We start from the raw sequence: 14,193 nt of genomic DNA, 5'->3' as shown, positions 1-14,193 counted from the left end.
ACTTTTTTTTTCTGTGATTAGCTTTGCAGGATATTTACACAGTGTTATAGTTTACTACCAAATTAAAACACAGAGTCATTGAGAGAACTTGGGTGGGAAACCATCGCACTGTTCGAATTGTCTTGGGATTTGGGAATCATTCATCATTCAGTCGTTACTATCACTGCCTGTATACGATCTATAAGCGAATTGACTTCAGTCGCTTCTGTGTCCCTGTGGCTGGTTTGGAGCAGGGGCACCGATGAGCCAGCCAACGCCTGATGTCAAGGTGCCCATTGCAGCCTCACGAAGCTGATCACGCTTCCTCGCTCTGGGGTGGTCATCATGAACATCCCACTCGCTGTCCGGCACGGAGTCAGAAGCAGCCGGCGTCGGAGCCACGGCGCCGCCACCACCGGCAGAAGCACTGCCGCCACCAGCAGACTGCTGTAGCGTCGACAGCGCAGTGAAATTGCGAGTCGCCGCCCTAGCCGTCGCGCGGGAGAGGTCGAATAGTGACATGGGCGCTTCGTCGCCGGTATTGCTTGCAACCCCAACACCGACTGAAGAGCGGGTCTGCCGCTCGCCTAGAGGCCCGTGCGATCTCGCCGCCGCGTGACCTGTGTCGAAGCCGCCGGGCATACCAGAGTGCCCATCGACAGAGGTGGCAGTGTCCAGGTCCTCTTCACGCGCAGCGTCCTCTTTGATAGCTGAGTCGAGCTGTTCCTCACAGCGACGGAATGTTTTGAGGATCTCCTGCAACTGCGAGGGCGGAGCGATCCTTAGGGCTGTTGCCAGGCAGTCGATGCGCTGTTCTAGGTGCCGGATATCGGGATTACCGCTGGCGTTACCCAAGTGTGTCGGTCGTATCGTTCGGGCACTCCTGATGTACTGTCCCGCCTGCAGGGCAGCCCTCCAGGACCACTCGTCGTCGATCTTCGCCATTGAAGCAGCCGATTTATCAACACCGCCGCTTAGACGATTAACAATGTACGAATACGCCGTCTCAAAGTCGTCTTCTTTCAAAGCCGCTTCAATGCACATGGCTGTGATACGTTGTCTCGCGGCCTCGATTTGTTCTCCATCGTCTGTGGCGTAAGCTGCTGCAACCTTGTTGTTGCGGTCCACAAGTCCGGCGCGAACCATGTTGAACCCCACGCCCAAGAGCTCCTGGATGCGTGTGTAGCTCTTCGGGTTCTGCTCTAGAATTTTGCCAATGATGGAGATGGGATCTGAGTGGACGCGTAACACGATGGGGCTGAAAGGTTCGGCTTGCCTAAGGACCAGTCGGTATTCGCTGAGGGCATGCGTTGCCTCGAGCAAAGAGTCGATTCGGCGCCGCTCAGGTAGAGATTTGTGGATTGTTTGAGGGAAGGCATTGATACTGGTTTTATTAGTGGAAGTGAAAAACGGCAGTCATGTCATTTCTCACGTACATCTCGTCGCATTTCTTGAGGCCGCCCCTTGCGCGACTCGGGTTCGACGCATTGTCGTACGCATTGAGCGCAGCAGCTTCGACGGTCTCCTGCACTATTTGCGATGACAGTGGCTTGTCGGCGGCGCTCTCGTACAAGGATCTTGCCAACGAGTAGCCTGAGCAGATTTAGCAAAACATGGTGGGAAATCGTTCGTGGTACACTTACGTGCACTAGACAGGAGTGCCCTCAAGAATTCTGTTTCGATTACTTCCGGCTTGACCTTGGCAAACACTCCCATCACCTTGCCCTCCGGCGAGGGGGCAATGCCCCAGTTCCTGAGCCAAAGGACCTCATTCCGTGCTTTGACCCAGTATGTTTCGTCGTTATTGGGAGTTCTGTCGGCCAGTGTATGGATCAACTGCACCACTTCAGCCTTCTGGTCTCGCTCATCCTGGATGAAAGCCAGGGCTCCGGCCCTCCTGACGGTGCAGGGTAGTCCGGATTGAGTCAAGATGAAAGCGCTGAGGATCAGGGCATGGAGAAGGTGCGTTGACTTTCTCGAAGGCTTGGTAAGAGGGTTCGAATCCTTAAGCAGACCGTCTCGCATGAAGGCTGTATTCTTGTGATTCAGGATTCCGTCGTCTTCCAAGTAAGCAACAGCAGCCAACGTGTCCGCCCCCTCGCGCAGTGACATTGTATCATCCTGCCCCAGCAGGTCCATGACCTTCCTTAACATCTGGTGAGCTCCTTCGAGCGCTTCTGTACTGGCCTCGGGTACCAGGTAAGCGCAACCCATAATCGCCCGTGCATAGCGGCGGTCGAGATGTTGCTGCTGCTGCTCGCTGAGCCATACTACATCAAAGTCTCCCAGATCCACGTCTACAGCACCTCCCCATTGCTCGACGGCAGCAACAGCTACTCTCCATGAGCTAGAGCTCTTGGAGAGAAGCCATTCGAGGAAACGTTCCCATCCCGCACTAGACACGCCCTCGACTGACGAGTCGGTCTCGTCTAAGCGTTTCCACCGGGCATCATCATGCAGCCAAGGCACAAGTATGCCTCTGAGATCTCTCCCGATGAAGCCGTATTCCTCCGGCCTCACGCCCGTTTGGGATAAAAGAGCATCAATGGCCGCGCCATCCGGGAGACTCTGGAACTCAGCCAATGTGTAAGGCACGCTTTCGGTCGGGTAGTATTCGTAATTCCTCCTCAGCAGCGGCAACAAAGTTGAGACCGTCCAGACTCGGATCCCAGGAGCATATTGTATAAAAGGGCCAAGCAATTCGGGTAGCTGATGGAGCAGGCCTGCCTCTTCGTCGACACGGTGAGCTCGATGGAGGAGGAACAAGGCCAATGAATCGTCATCGGTATCAACGGATATATCCTTCCTAGCTAGAGGCAGCAAGTGGAGTTTGCGAACCTTTTTCGCAGCATCTTCGTCCGATAGGTTCTCCACGATGGAGTAGTCGATGTACTCAGCTTCGCGGTCGTTGAATTCGCCAGTCGAGAGTTCCTCCAAGAAGGAAAGGTAGTCACTAGACCTGACTGTCTCGGGCAGATAGGTCAAGAGAACGCGTAAAACGAGATCCTTGCGTAGGACAGTGGCATGTCGGGAGGCGAGGAAGGCCAGACTTTCAATATTGGCGTGGATGGCCAGCTGGACAGCCAAAAGCACAAGCTTCGGCGGGGACAGGACGAGGCTCATGTTGCAGGAATTTTAGGCATGTCCAATCTAGTGTATCGTCGGGAACGTTCAATGTAGGTTAACCACAAAGCGTTGAACTGGCCAGAGGAGCTTTCGCGAAGCGATGTCGGTATATCGGGGTATCGAAGCAGTCGACAGGTGCAAGTGCGGGTGGGCACGGGCATCAAGGTCCAACTCCCCGAAGCGTGTTCAGTTGGGGTGCATGCACCTAGCTTCGTCATACCTACATTGTAAGGGAACGTATCCGTAAGCTGCTGAGTGGTGTGGATGCCAGGGGCTCCGATTGGCAAGCGGGTCGATCCAGGGAGGTTTAGGCGCGCGCTAGCCTAGAGAACACATGGTTCCAGCGGATGTGCTATTGGAATCAGGTACCTTCTGATAGGACGATATTTACCAGACAGCCGCGGACTATTCCACAGTCACAACCACCGTCCAAACTTTCGACTTCGGGATTGCGTCTCCACGACAGTATCCGACGACCTTGAAGCTTCACCTACCCACCAATCGGCGCTTGTATATCCATAATGGCCTCTGGATACGGACTTCACGGAGGTACTATTCCATTCACGTTGCCATTGATGCCGTACTGATCCTGTGACGCCGGCTAGGCCCATCGCGGTGCTTCCCCTTCTGGCAGGAGCTCCTCGGCTGCTATGTCGTCAACACCACCGGCGAGGACCACTCAGAGAAGAAGAAATGTGGCTTGGCTCTGGAGGACTACTACGAGTGCCTGCACCACAAGAAGGAGGTCTGTATCCCTCAGCCCCGGCTATACCATAACTAGGAGGACAATGACTTACCAATGGCACGAACCCATACAGGCTGCGAGAACGAGGGCGCTTCAGGCTGCCTACCGAAAGGCTGAGTCGGCAAGTGCACGAGACAACGCGCCGAGTGCAGGACAAATACGCAACCTGGGACTACTCGGCAAGGAGGACGACACGAAGGCTGTAACAGGGTCGAGTTGAGCAAGACGAAGCTAAAGCTAGGCTCGAGAGGGGCGAAACAACCTGTACATGGCACGAACCAAATAGGTAGCTGCTGCAAGCAGCAAACGATCAACGCCAATTTCCTGTTCAATTCCTTCGGCATTGGATCGCTTGCACCGTGTTCGGAGATCTTTCGATGTGACGATTTCGATTGAGACAGTGCACCTCTCCTTCATATTTTGTCGCCAGAGTGCCTGAGGTTTTGCCTATTGGCAATGGTTGTGGCGGTGTTTCGATATTGTGTTCAAAGTAGTATGCTACAATCCGCCATCTGAGGAGGCTATGTAGGTAATTGTATATGCAACATTTGATAGAAAAACTCTATTGTGAGCGTGGCAATGTTGGCAAAACCACTGAGAAGCGGCGGCAACAGCGTGATGGTTGCTTATCCTGAGGGAAGGTACAGTCCAAGAATTCACCGACTCGCACCTGCCCTGAAGGAAGAAAGAGCCACCGGCGAATCAACCCCAAATCAAAACCTCGCTGCGCTTCACTACCTTGCTCCAGAGGCATACACTCAAAGCACCAAATCGACTGGATTCCTAATTCTTCAATATCCCCGCGGCAACACTAATACTTCCCACCAACACTTTCTTTCTTCACTACCCACGCTCTTCTTGCCAATTTCACGGCTTGCATAGCAGACCTCAGCTGACCCCTTCTCACGCGACAACCAGATACCAATCGACTCGCCCCAATGCCCAGCCTCAGGGGCATTGACGTCTCAATCGTGCCTGGTCCCAATATAGAGGGGTTGCCCGAGCTTCCTCACCCAGAGTCCTCCTCTGTCCGACTTCGGGGTCCTCATGCAGCGAGCCCGATGTCGTCCACAGGTTGCAGCTTCACCTCGACCCCCGAGAAGTGTAGACCGACAACGTCAGTCTACATTCCCTCGTCGCCAGGTTTGTTACTGCCCTCGCCTTCTTCCACTTCACACTTAACCTGTTGGCGACAATTGACATCGATGACACAGGATCCCAGTTCCATTTGAGATACTCAATCAACAAACCTCCAGCGAATAGCAAATTCCTGTATTTCAAAATGACCATGAATGGCCGTCAGGTAGTTTCCTGGGGTACGAGGTCGCAAGCTGCCCAGAGCCAGATCGTCAGTCATGCTTTGTACGAGCCTGATACCAAGTGGCACTATCGAGAGTCTGGTGTTACGTACAAACGTGAGGGCGTCGAGAAACGTTTCTTTCACTTTGTGCCGCGCTCCGAAGCCTCGGCTGCCATGGACGGCGGCCTTATTGACGTTCAGATATTCCGATCCCACGGACGAAGGAGGAGAGCCCCTCAACTTGGTGACTTTCGCAGTCAAGATCAGTATGGCATTACGTAAGGAATTCTCTCCATCCTCTACTGAAATAAAGTGACTTGTTATACTTATGATTCAGATCACCCACCGGTGGCCTTGTTGAGTCACCGCAAGATCTCACCTTCTATGACTGGGTCCTCGTCGACCCGGTTGACTCTCCGTTCGCCACATTTCGTTTTTTCTACCGCACTTGGGAAAACTTGAAGGCGCTGAATCTTGTGTCAGAGGCGCATTATGACGAATTGATAGCATCAAATGCACAGAGTGAACAACTGCCAAACAGGCCCATAACGCCAATTCATTATGAGGCTGGACAAGTTACTAGCACTCGAACGAGACCATTTGACTTCGACTCTGTTGACGGATTGGTCTTCGAGGACAATGATAGGGGCCAGATCGAAAAGAAGGGGAAGCAGAACAAACCAGCCGTCGAACGAGACTTTTACCTCGAAACGCCACCTGAGCTTACCCCTCCAGTCGCGAATCGGTCCAGGATGCCGCAGCCCAGCAAACTAGCGCGAGAGATTCTGAAAGTGTCAGAACCCCTCCGAACTCTGCCAATGCGTCCAGATTCTGAACCCTCGATCCGCAGCGTGTCATTAGAATCGACAAGAGCACCTTCTGTCACACCATCGCTCTTCCAGTACATTGAAGAGTCGAGTGGCGGTGAAGAGTTTGAGCTTGGAATCGCCAGACGGGTGATGCTGCCCTCCCTGTCTCAAGAGCTCCCTGAGACGGATCCGCGTCGTCCTCTTCCCTCCCCGCCCTTAGCTCTTCCAGCTTCGTCATCCGACTACAATATGACGCCTCCTTCAACGGGTGGCTTGGAAGTAAACATTCGGATCGGGCGGCAAGAATACATAGCTGCAGTGCACGCGGAAGCAATGAGGCTGAGAGGTTCGTCAACCAGTGCCTGGAATTTTTCGGGGTTTTCCAGTCAGGAGCTCTACGGCGACAGCTCTGACAATGGCCAAATGTCAGCTATCGAGAACCTCGACGACATGAACCTCTTGGAAGGGGAATGGCTCAGACGGAGTCCATCACCTTTGCGTCGCAGGCATGGCAGATTGGATCTCAACAGACGGAATGCTCGAAAGATGAATTAGTGTCTACGAAGGTCTTGGGTCCAGCTGCAGGGTGCAGAATTTCTGTGGAACCATTTCAATCACAAATCTAAGTTTGTGAAGGGAAAAGAGGTTGATCACGAAGGGGTCAGCCCACGGCTCGTGTACAGAAGCCAAGGTTGTGTTGATGGATGTCGAATGTACCGGCCACAAGAAAGTGGAGGCTCATACAGGGAGCGAGGCAGACGAGGATGGAAAGATCACGAAATGAGGCCGGAGAACTGGAAATGCTCAACCATCAGCGCATTCAAGAAAGGCTGGTTGAAGCAGAGCCGTCGGGACAAGATCGCTAGCCCAGGGTCGATAAACAGCACTGCAATATTTCTCGGAGCTCTATGAACCGTGGGCACATTCGTTCCAGAAATACCATAAAATTTCCTTTCTCACTTTTTTTTTGGTCTTTGGTTCCTTTGGGTGTTTCCCAACTCCATGCTAATTCTTTACACCAGTGCTTCTTACATATCCACGAGCGAGGGGTCGTGCTGGAGTTTCAACTTTGCACAATGTTGGTGGGATATTGAGATTAATTTGAGCGATCGCTTGTTGTCCAGATTCAAAAGCCTCCGGGAATATAATGCAGACAAAAGCTGAGCTCTGAAATCACCACCACTTCTCGCAAAGGACCCGTTCAGGTCTCAGGTTGAATCCACTCTTAGACGTGAGGTTCTCTACTAGCTCATCGGTCATGGACGGTACCCCGCAAATGTATACCAATGCAGATCCGTGTTCCGTAACGGGCCCCACGGCATCCGCTACATCATCCAAAGCCATACGGTGTCTCTTGAACGGGATGTCCATCTCGTTAAAATGCAGCACCGACTCGGGCTTGGACTCGGACTCGGGACCGGCGTTGGTGAAGAACAGCCTCAATTGACCGCGGACCTTCTCTCGGCCGTAGATGCTTACCAGTCGCTCCAGGAACAAAATCTTTTCGGAATCGAGGTCATCGGGCGCCTTTGTCGAGTACATGAACTGGACGTCATACGGGCATCTCACTTCGGCCAGGTGGCTTAACATACTCATCAACGGGTTTACCCCGACCCCGCCGGCAATGAACACGATACGGCGGAGGGTAGCGAGGTCGACACCCTGAGGCGGCCAGACGAACGACCCGCCGACCCGGACCTGGAGCTCGGGTCTCTCTCTTCGGGGGACCACCTGGGGCCCGTCCTCGTCGTCGTCGACAGGCTGGTCCCATAGCCAGGCGGCTGACGGGTTCAACGGCGACTTTTGCACCGCGAGCTCGAGGTATGCTGACGCGGGGAGCGACGCCTTGGATGGCGGGCTGGTGAGCGTGAAGCCGCCTGCCTTGGGCACGCCGGGGACATAGGTGTCGAGCCACTGGCCCGATAGAAACTGGCCGAAAGAATGAGTAATTTTTGGAATTTTGGCCAGAGTTCAGAAAGTGAATAGCTCTAACATCTTTGTTGGGAAAGGGGACGCCGTGTAACCTCTTCAGTGACGGCCGGAGGCGGTAATGTGACGCCACGTACCTCAATGCTCGACCCCGCCTTGATGCCAAGCCGGAAAAGACGAATAACTTCGTTTACCGCATGGACTCTGATCAGTGTAACACTATGCAATCTCTGCTTCCCATAATTAGAATTTCTGCTTCGGCCTAAGGCGCGGGTGAATATGCTGGCTTCCTACAGAATCCCGGGGTTGAGCCGCCGTGCGCTCGGCATGCGACGTCGACGTTTCGCCTGGCTCCTTAGCCATAATCTTATAGAGCCGAGCTGGTACCACAGAATCGGACCGGGGAGAGCGGACTTGGAAAACGACCGAATTTGAAGGCGAGAGAGCCTCTGTGCGGTTGGTTCATCTGTTTGGACCAATGCTGGCGCAGCTGTGAGAGGTGGGTGGATGACACAGCAAGTCAGATGGATGCCCGCACCGAGGTCGGAGAGCTTAGTGCAGTATATACATACATTTTGTTCTCCCGCACTGGGCCATGAAATGCAACGCAATGATGGATAGGTAGAAATAGTCACGTCGAAACCATGATCACACTTTTCAACACGAATCGAGACTAGGTAGGGTCATGAGGTTTCAACGACGTTGTGCTTTTTCGCGCCCAATCTTTCATCCTCTGAGATTTTTCTATGTTAAGAACGCTTGTCTTGTCATGATAGATATTCAAGCCCAAGCCAGCTTCAAGTTCATGCCACACCCGAAAAGACGTGTGCCAAATTAGGACGGCTCGGTCCAGTTCACCTGGTCCATCACTTCTCCGGCGGATGAATGCCCGTATCCAATTCTCAGACGCAGTCGCAGCGGCTGTAAGTACGTTAGCAATGTGAAAAAAAGACCAAGAGCAAGGAATGAAGAAACATACGCCCTTAGCTCCAGACACAATCATTCTCTGGGTGGCTTCGGCACCAGGTCCAACATCCGTGCTTGAAATGGCCATGAGCTGCAGCTTCTGCGTCTTGGGAACGGCTGCTTGTAATCCCACGTTTGAAAGAGGGCCGGGACCGGAGTTTCTGAACCGGCCGATGACCTGGACTAGACCCTCGGCGTTGCGCTGGATCTGGAAACTGATATTAAGACCATTGTTATCATAGACAGGAAGGCCTGCCGGTGCCTGAGCAGCGGCCTGCGCCTGGGGCGGAGGGGTTGCCGCTGCGGACATGGACGACATCAAGTCCATATTCGAGCCACCCATGACTGGTGCGGGAGAGCCCATTGGCTGGGCAGAACCTTGGGAGAAGAGGTCCATGATAGAGGCTGTCTGGGATTGTTGGGGGCCAGGAGAGGTCGACGTGGGAGGCGATGAGGTACCGCCCAGAATATCAGCCAGGAGGTCGGTGTTAGAGGCGCCGCCGGCAGCAGGTGTTGTTGTTGGAGGAGTGTCCATAAGATCGAATAGAAGATCCTGCTCGGTCGGCTTGACGACCCTGGATTTTCGGTTGGCAGCCTTGGCCTTCTTCGTGGTTGTCGCCGCGCCCAGCACGCGAGATTCTTCCTTGATCTGAGGCGGCGGCATCTTCTCAAGAACGCCAGAGCGAATCTGGTCGTACGAAAACAGGTTGGTGTACTCAACAGCTCTTTGCTGGACCTCAACGTCCAAACTTGTTTGGTGGACCTCAAGCAGCCGGCGGATTCGATCGAGTTGTGCAGGGTCAGACAGCCTTGTCGTCAATTTTACTAAGGCCGTAACAATATACTCGGTCGAGACTTGGGTCGCATGGTTGCTATTCAGAATGGTCGTGAATAAGTCGATGAGTTCGTGCTGCTTGACCTCCCGTACCAATTCCTCCTCTTCATATTGACCACCTCTCAGCAAAGCATCACCGTACTCGCCGATACACCACGCACCGGCTTGTGTCAGACTCTCCTGCGTAATATCCTTCTTCAAATTGATATAAAGCTTCTGGACTGCATAGGTCTGCAATTCAGGAGTAGTGGCCACCAGTCGGATAAAGGATGACATGATGGGCTCCTTGACGTAATTGCCGGCGAGCGTCAATACTCGCAGCATTGTGTCGACGTGCCACCGCTTGTTTGGTGCGAATTTGTCGGCAGCAATGCCTATTTGACTAGTCATGGTGGGCTTAAACTCGTTGTCTGCTACTTCCAAGAAAGCAAGCAGCTCCCGAATCAGAACCCGCACGTTGCTCTCGTTGATAAGTGTAAAACTCAGTTCGAGCGCTCGCCTCCTGATACTGATATCCGGGTCTCTCAAGCACTCCAAGATGGTGTTGCGGTGTCTCTGGACAGCGTTTGGCTCGATAGCAACCACCTTGATCAGGGTGTTGAGCGCAACGTAACGGATATTGTTGTCCCGGTTAGACAGGAACTTGCCCAGGATGTTGACACCCAGCACGCGAAGACCAGAATCCGCCTCAATATCGAGAATTGTGAGGACTGCCTCGTACAAGATGGAGTTTCCGACGTTCTTGGAGGAGTCCGTATTCGTCGCAACCTGTGCCAGAATATCGTTGATCTGCTCACTCACGTGTGCGTCGCCCGTGGCCAATGCCCTGAGGAAGCGGAGGATCTTGACTTGCACGAACGGATCGCTAATACCTGTGACATCATGCTCGGGAGCATATCCAGAGGTTGCAAGCGCCTTCAGCGTCTTGACCAGGTTTGGTACAAACAGCTTGAACTTCTCGACAATGTCTTCGTCGCCGTCGGCATCTTCCTCGTCGTCGGCCTCGCAGAAGCTAGTCGCCAGGGTCAGGCCGCACAGCTGGACGCCATGGTTTCGGTCGGCCAATAGGTTGCTGACCTTGTCGACGAAATGCTCTTTCAAGTCTGGGACTTTGCGACATATCCGCATGGCACAAAGGGCCGCTTTCCTTCGAATGTACGGGTTCGATGTGTTGACGCAGGCCTCGACTTGCTGGAAGAGGTCTCGCGACATCTCGATTGAGGCAATGTTACCCAGCGTGCAAAGGGCCAGACCAACAACATACTGGTTCGAGTGGGCGAGGTCGCTATTGTGCGTCAGCGCTGGTGTCAATGGCCGAGGCGTGTTGATGGCGCTTACTTTTGTAGCGAGTTCGTCACAAGCGTCAGAACCTCTTGGTTTTCGTCAAGCAACAAACTAGTAGCTAGATGGCCCAGCCGCTTGTCGGCGAACCGGGGAGAGGCCAGCAGCTTCAGGCATTCGATTTGACCGAAATGTGTTCTCTCACCGAGGGTGAAGAGGTATAGGAGCTTGGCGACATTGTTCCGCCTGGTGGTTAAATGTCAGCCCCGATCCGCAATGGGTTTCCGTCGGAATCACAATCCATTGCGCACCTCACGCTGTGGTCGCCGCTCTCTTCTCTGAAACTTGCTCGGATGGAGGCACTCTCTTTCTGAATGACGGCTCGTTCGTCGGCGATGGTCTTGGCGGCACGAACGTTGCGGATGAACTGCTTCACTGGAGTGTCACCAAGGTCAGCTCCAGGCCACCGACTCAGGTACAGAGGGGCTTAATCGCACGAGAACTCATGTTGGGAAACCGGGGAGAGGGGGGCCCGCGGAGGGCCTTGGGCAGACAGTTGGTGTCTAGAGAGGAGGCTGTTCACGGAGGGGCCTGCAAGCTCGTCGAGAGCTCTCGAAAGGGCGAGTCGCGATTATCGAAGATGTCGTTAAAGGTCGTGTTGCGGTAGACTTGCTAACGGCCGACGAATAGACCAGATAGACGGGGCCAAGGATGTCAAGCCCGGGCGGGTCGAGCGACATTCATCCGTGGCCTCGCATTGGAGGTGCAGCGCCGTCGCTCGCGTGGGGCCGATGTGGAATTGGCCGTACATTTCAGGCGTGAACCAATTTGGGACATGGCCGGCGAGCCTTCAATACCTAAGGTAGGGGGGCTTTAGGGGCCCTTCAGCGTCCCGGGTACCGTTCCTCGGGCTGTAGCGGGCCTCCATATCCCATCCCGTCTGGTGGGCTGGGATTCGACTCGCAGATACCTCGCATTACCTATTGTGAGAACTCATGAGCCGTCGACGACGTTTTGTCCATGCTACCCCCGATTCACGTTCCATCTACTGCCATGAATGTCTTTCCACCATGGCTTGCAGGTTTGTTCTTAGAAGCGGGCCATCGGCGATGCATAATGCTGGTTGTTGTCAACACCACGTACTTTATACCAACACGTTCCAAATCTTAGTACGCAAGGTGACGGTTACAACCGCTTGCAGTCCGAGGGTTGCTTGAACTCATGCGTACTTGGGCGTTTAGAAGGGGCGCATCGGAGCGGTGCCCGCAGCCCTGCCAAGCTAGATTCCTCCGCTGGCCTGGCACTAATATTCAAGAGATTCCAGGCCATGGGTAACGGATAGGGTATGCGTACCATGATTTCACGACCACTTGTCCGTCAATAACGACTCCATGTTCTTTTGAACAAGCTTACACTTGCCCGGTTGCCAGGCAATTGCAGTCAGGCCGGGTAGACTAAACCAAAGCAGGAATCGCAGCAAGTGGCATCATAATTCGGCATGTGACACTTGAAGCGGAAAAGCCACAAACATGAGATATCCGCCTTGCATCAGATCTCAAGCAACTTCAGGCTCTGCATTGCCAATTGATGAACGCAGCGGGTAGATTGACTTTTGCATTCGCCGCCCTGGAGGAGATCCCCTTCTAAGCGTAACTCCCGTATCCTTCAAAAAAGTCTTGCGTCAGTGTCGGTGTAGGAGAGCGTGTTCGTTAAATAAGCATCGTAATAGAACGGGAATATGAAACAGGCAAGCGTGCTGGCAGCGAGACGAATGCATAGAGCCTCCCCCCCAATCGTCCGAATGTCAAACTCGTCCTTTCGCTGGTGATTCTCCTATGGCAACTCCCACGGTCTAAAAGGATGCCTTCTGACCAGCCTAGACCCTTTGCAATCCGTTCGTGTCTTTCTTCGCAAAGAAAAAAAAAATTGCTGCGCGGCCAATGTCACCGTGAATGGGTTCCACCTACAGCCGCTCGACCAACCTGACACCTTACTTCTGCATCATGAGTTGGACGAACTCGTTGTCTGCGGCCTCCTGTTAGCACCTTGGGCGACGGCAGCGGGAAATAAAACACATAGATCGCTTCCTTACAATCAATGCGTCCGTCACCATCCTGGTCAGCCTCACGAATCATCTCATCAACCTCATCGTCCGTGAGCTTCTCGCCGATCGAAGTCATGACATGGCGCAGCTCGGCGGCGGAGATGAAGCCGTTGTTGTCGCGGTCAAAGACCTGTTCTGGTCAATATTGATCGACACTTCGTTGCACCAGCTCTTCTCACCTTGAAAGCTTCACGAATCTCCTCCTCGGAGTCGGTGTCCTTCATCTTGCGGGCCATCATAGTGAGGAACTCTGAGGGTGTTCACTCGTCAGCGCGCCGATTCCGTGTGGGTGGGTGGTTGACAGTTGTGGTGTAAACGTACCAGGAAAGTCGATCGTTCCGTTGTTGTCGGCGTCAACCTCGTTGATCATGTCCTGAAGCTCCGACTCGGAGGGGTTCTGTCCCAAGGAGCGCATGACGGTGCCAAGTTCCTTGGTTGTGATTTGACCTGTTCGTATTCTTTTAGCCTTGTATTCTAGAAGCCACATATCCAAGTTTCGACAACGTCCCAGTGCTGGTCTCGTATCGAAGCGGTCGCGAGAAGTCGCAAGAGTAGGAGTTCGGGATCGACAGAAAGAGAAAGGGGGGGTGGTACTGACCATCGCCGTCCTTGTCCTGTATTGACGGGTCAGCTAAAGTCCAAAATCACGTTACGAGGAAATCGTGAGACGTCCGCAAGGACATGGTGTGACTTACAAAGAGAGAAAAGGCCTCCTTGAACTCGGAAACTTGCTCTTCGGTGAGGGAGTCAGCCTAGATTGTAGGTAGCCGGGTCAGTCCAGCTCGCCGAAATTAGCATCGGCAGCCCCTCAGTCGCGGGGTTACCTCACGAGACGCAGCATGAATGCGGGATAGAAGATTGAGCTCGGAAAGTTGGTCAACTAACCATGACGAATGTTGGCGATGGTTTGTGGGAAGAATAGGGTACTGGTTCTGCAAGCGGTCCACGTCGAATGGAGCCGTATGGGTTTGGGTTGGATGTTGTTAACGAAAGTATTCGTAGGTCTTGGCCAGACTAGATGCCACTGGACGCCTTTCGGGGGGTCGAGCTTTTCTGTAGTGTGCAGCTCGTGGGGAGAGATGGGGCAGACGGGGGGGCAAGTCGGGCGATAGGGGGCCG

At 53.7% G+C, this 14,193-nt stretch overlaps 6 protein-coding genes across 6 annotated transcripts; 2 read left to right on the top strand and 4 right to left on the bottom strand.

Moving 5' to 3' along the window:
• Positions 1-195: 195 nt before the first annotated feature.
• CORC01_12276 (secretory pathway protein Sec39) lies at positions 196-3,102 on the bottom strand (the record flags this gene model as incomplete). The annotated part of the gene is made up of 3 exons (XM_022623897.1): positions 196-1,363; positions 1,416-1,572; positions 1,623-3,102. 3 exons carry the CDS (start codon positions 3,100-3,102, stop codon positions 196-198), a joined length of 2,805 nt encoding a protein of 934 aa, XP_022469584.1.
• Positions 3,103-3,626: 524 nt separating this feature from the next.
• On the top strand, positions 3,627-4,070 carry CORC01_12275 (NADH:ubiquinone oxidoreductase 11.5kD subunit; the record flags this gene model as incomplete). Its single annotated transcript, XM_022623896.1, has 3 exons — positions 3,627-3,654; positions 3,711-3,850; positions 3,924-4,070. 3 exons carry the CDS (start codon positions 3,627-3,629, stop codon positions 4,068-4,070), a joined length of 315 nt encoding a protein of 104 aa, XP_022469583.1.
• Positions 4,071-4,788: 718 nt separating this feature from the next.
• Positions 4,789-6,514, top strand: CORC01_12274 (uncharacterized protein; the record flags this gene model as incomplete). The annotated part of the gene is made up of 3 exons (XM_022623895.1): positions 4,789-4,993; positions 5,065-5,428; positions 5,488-6,514. 3 exons carry the CDS (start codon positions 4,789-4,791, stop codon positions 6,512-6,514), a joined length of 1,596 nt encoding a protein of 531 aa, XP_022469582.1.
• A 618-nt stretch (positions 6,515-7,132) lies between these two features.
• Positions 7,133-8,251, bottom strand: CORC01_12273 (NADH-cytochrome b-5 reductase; the record flags this gene model as incomplete). The annotated part of the gene is made up of 3 exons (XM_022623894.1): positions 7,133-7,888; positions 8,026-8,118; positions 8,183-8,251. 3 exons carry the CDS (start codon positions 8,249-8,251, stop codon positions 7,133-7,135), a joined length of 918 nt encoding a protein of 305 aa, XP_022469581.1.
• A 471-nt stretch (positions 8,252-8,722) lies between these two features.
• CORC01_12272 (uncharacterized protein) lies at positions 8,723-11,477 on the bottom strand (the record flags this gene model as incomplete). The annotated part of the gene is made up of 5 exons (XM_022623893.1): positions 8,723-8,809; positions 8,868-10,974; positions 11,028-11,216; positions 11,282-11,405; positions 11,468-11,477. 5 exons carry the CDS (start codon positions 11,475-11,477, stop codon positions 8,723-8,725), a joined length of 2,517 nt encoding a protein of 838 aa, XP_022469580.1.
• A 1,483-nt stretch (positions 11,478-12,960) lies between these two features.
• CORC01_12271 (calmodulin) lies at positions 12,961-13,962 on the bottom strand (the record flags this gene model as incomplete). The annotated part of the gene is made up of 7 exons (XM_022623892.1): positions 12,961-12,995; positions 13,063-13,204; positions 13,254-13,324; positions 13,396-13,521; positions 13,673-13,688; positions 13,770-13,826; positions 13,960-13,962. 7 exons carry the CDS (start codon positions 13,960-13,962, stop codon positions 12,961-12,963), a joined length of 450 nt encoding a protein of 149 aa, XP_022469579.1.
• Between the last annotated feature and the right edge of the window lie 231 nt (positions 13,963-14,193).

Source organism: Colletotrichum orchidophilum, assembly GCF_001831195.1.
Source record: "Colletotrichum orchidophilum strain IMI 309357 chromosome Unknown Scaffold_148.1, whole genome shotgun sequence".
Taxonomy (NCBI): domain Eukaryota; kingdom Fungi; phylum Ascomycota; class Sordariomycetes; order Glomerellales; family Glomerellaceae; genus Colletotrichum; species Colletotrichum orchidophilum.
This window is presented reverse-complemented; position numbering and strand designations above follow the sequence as displayed.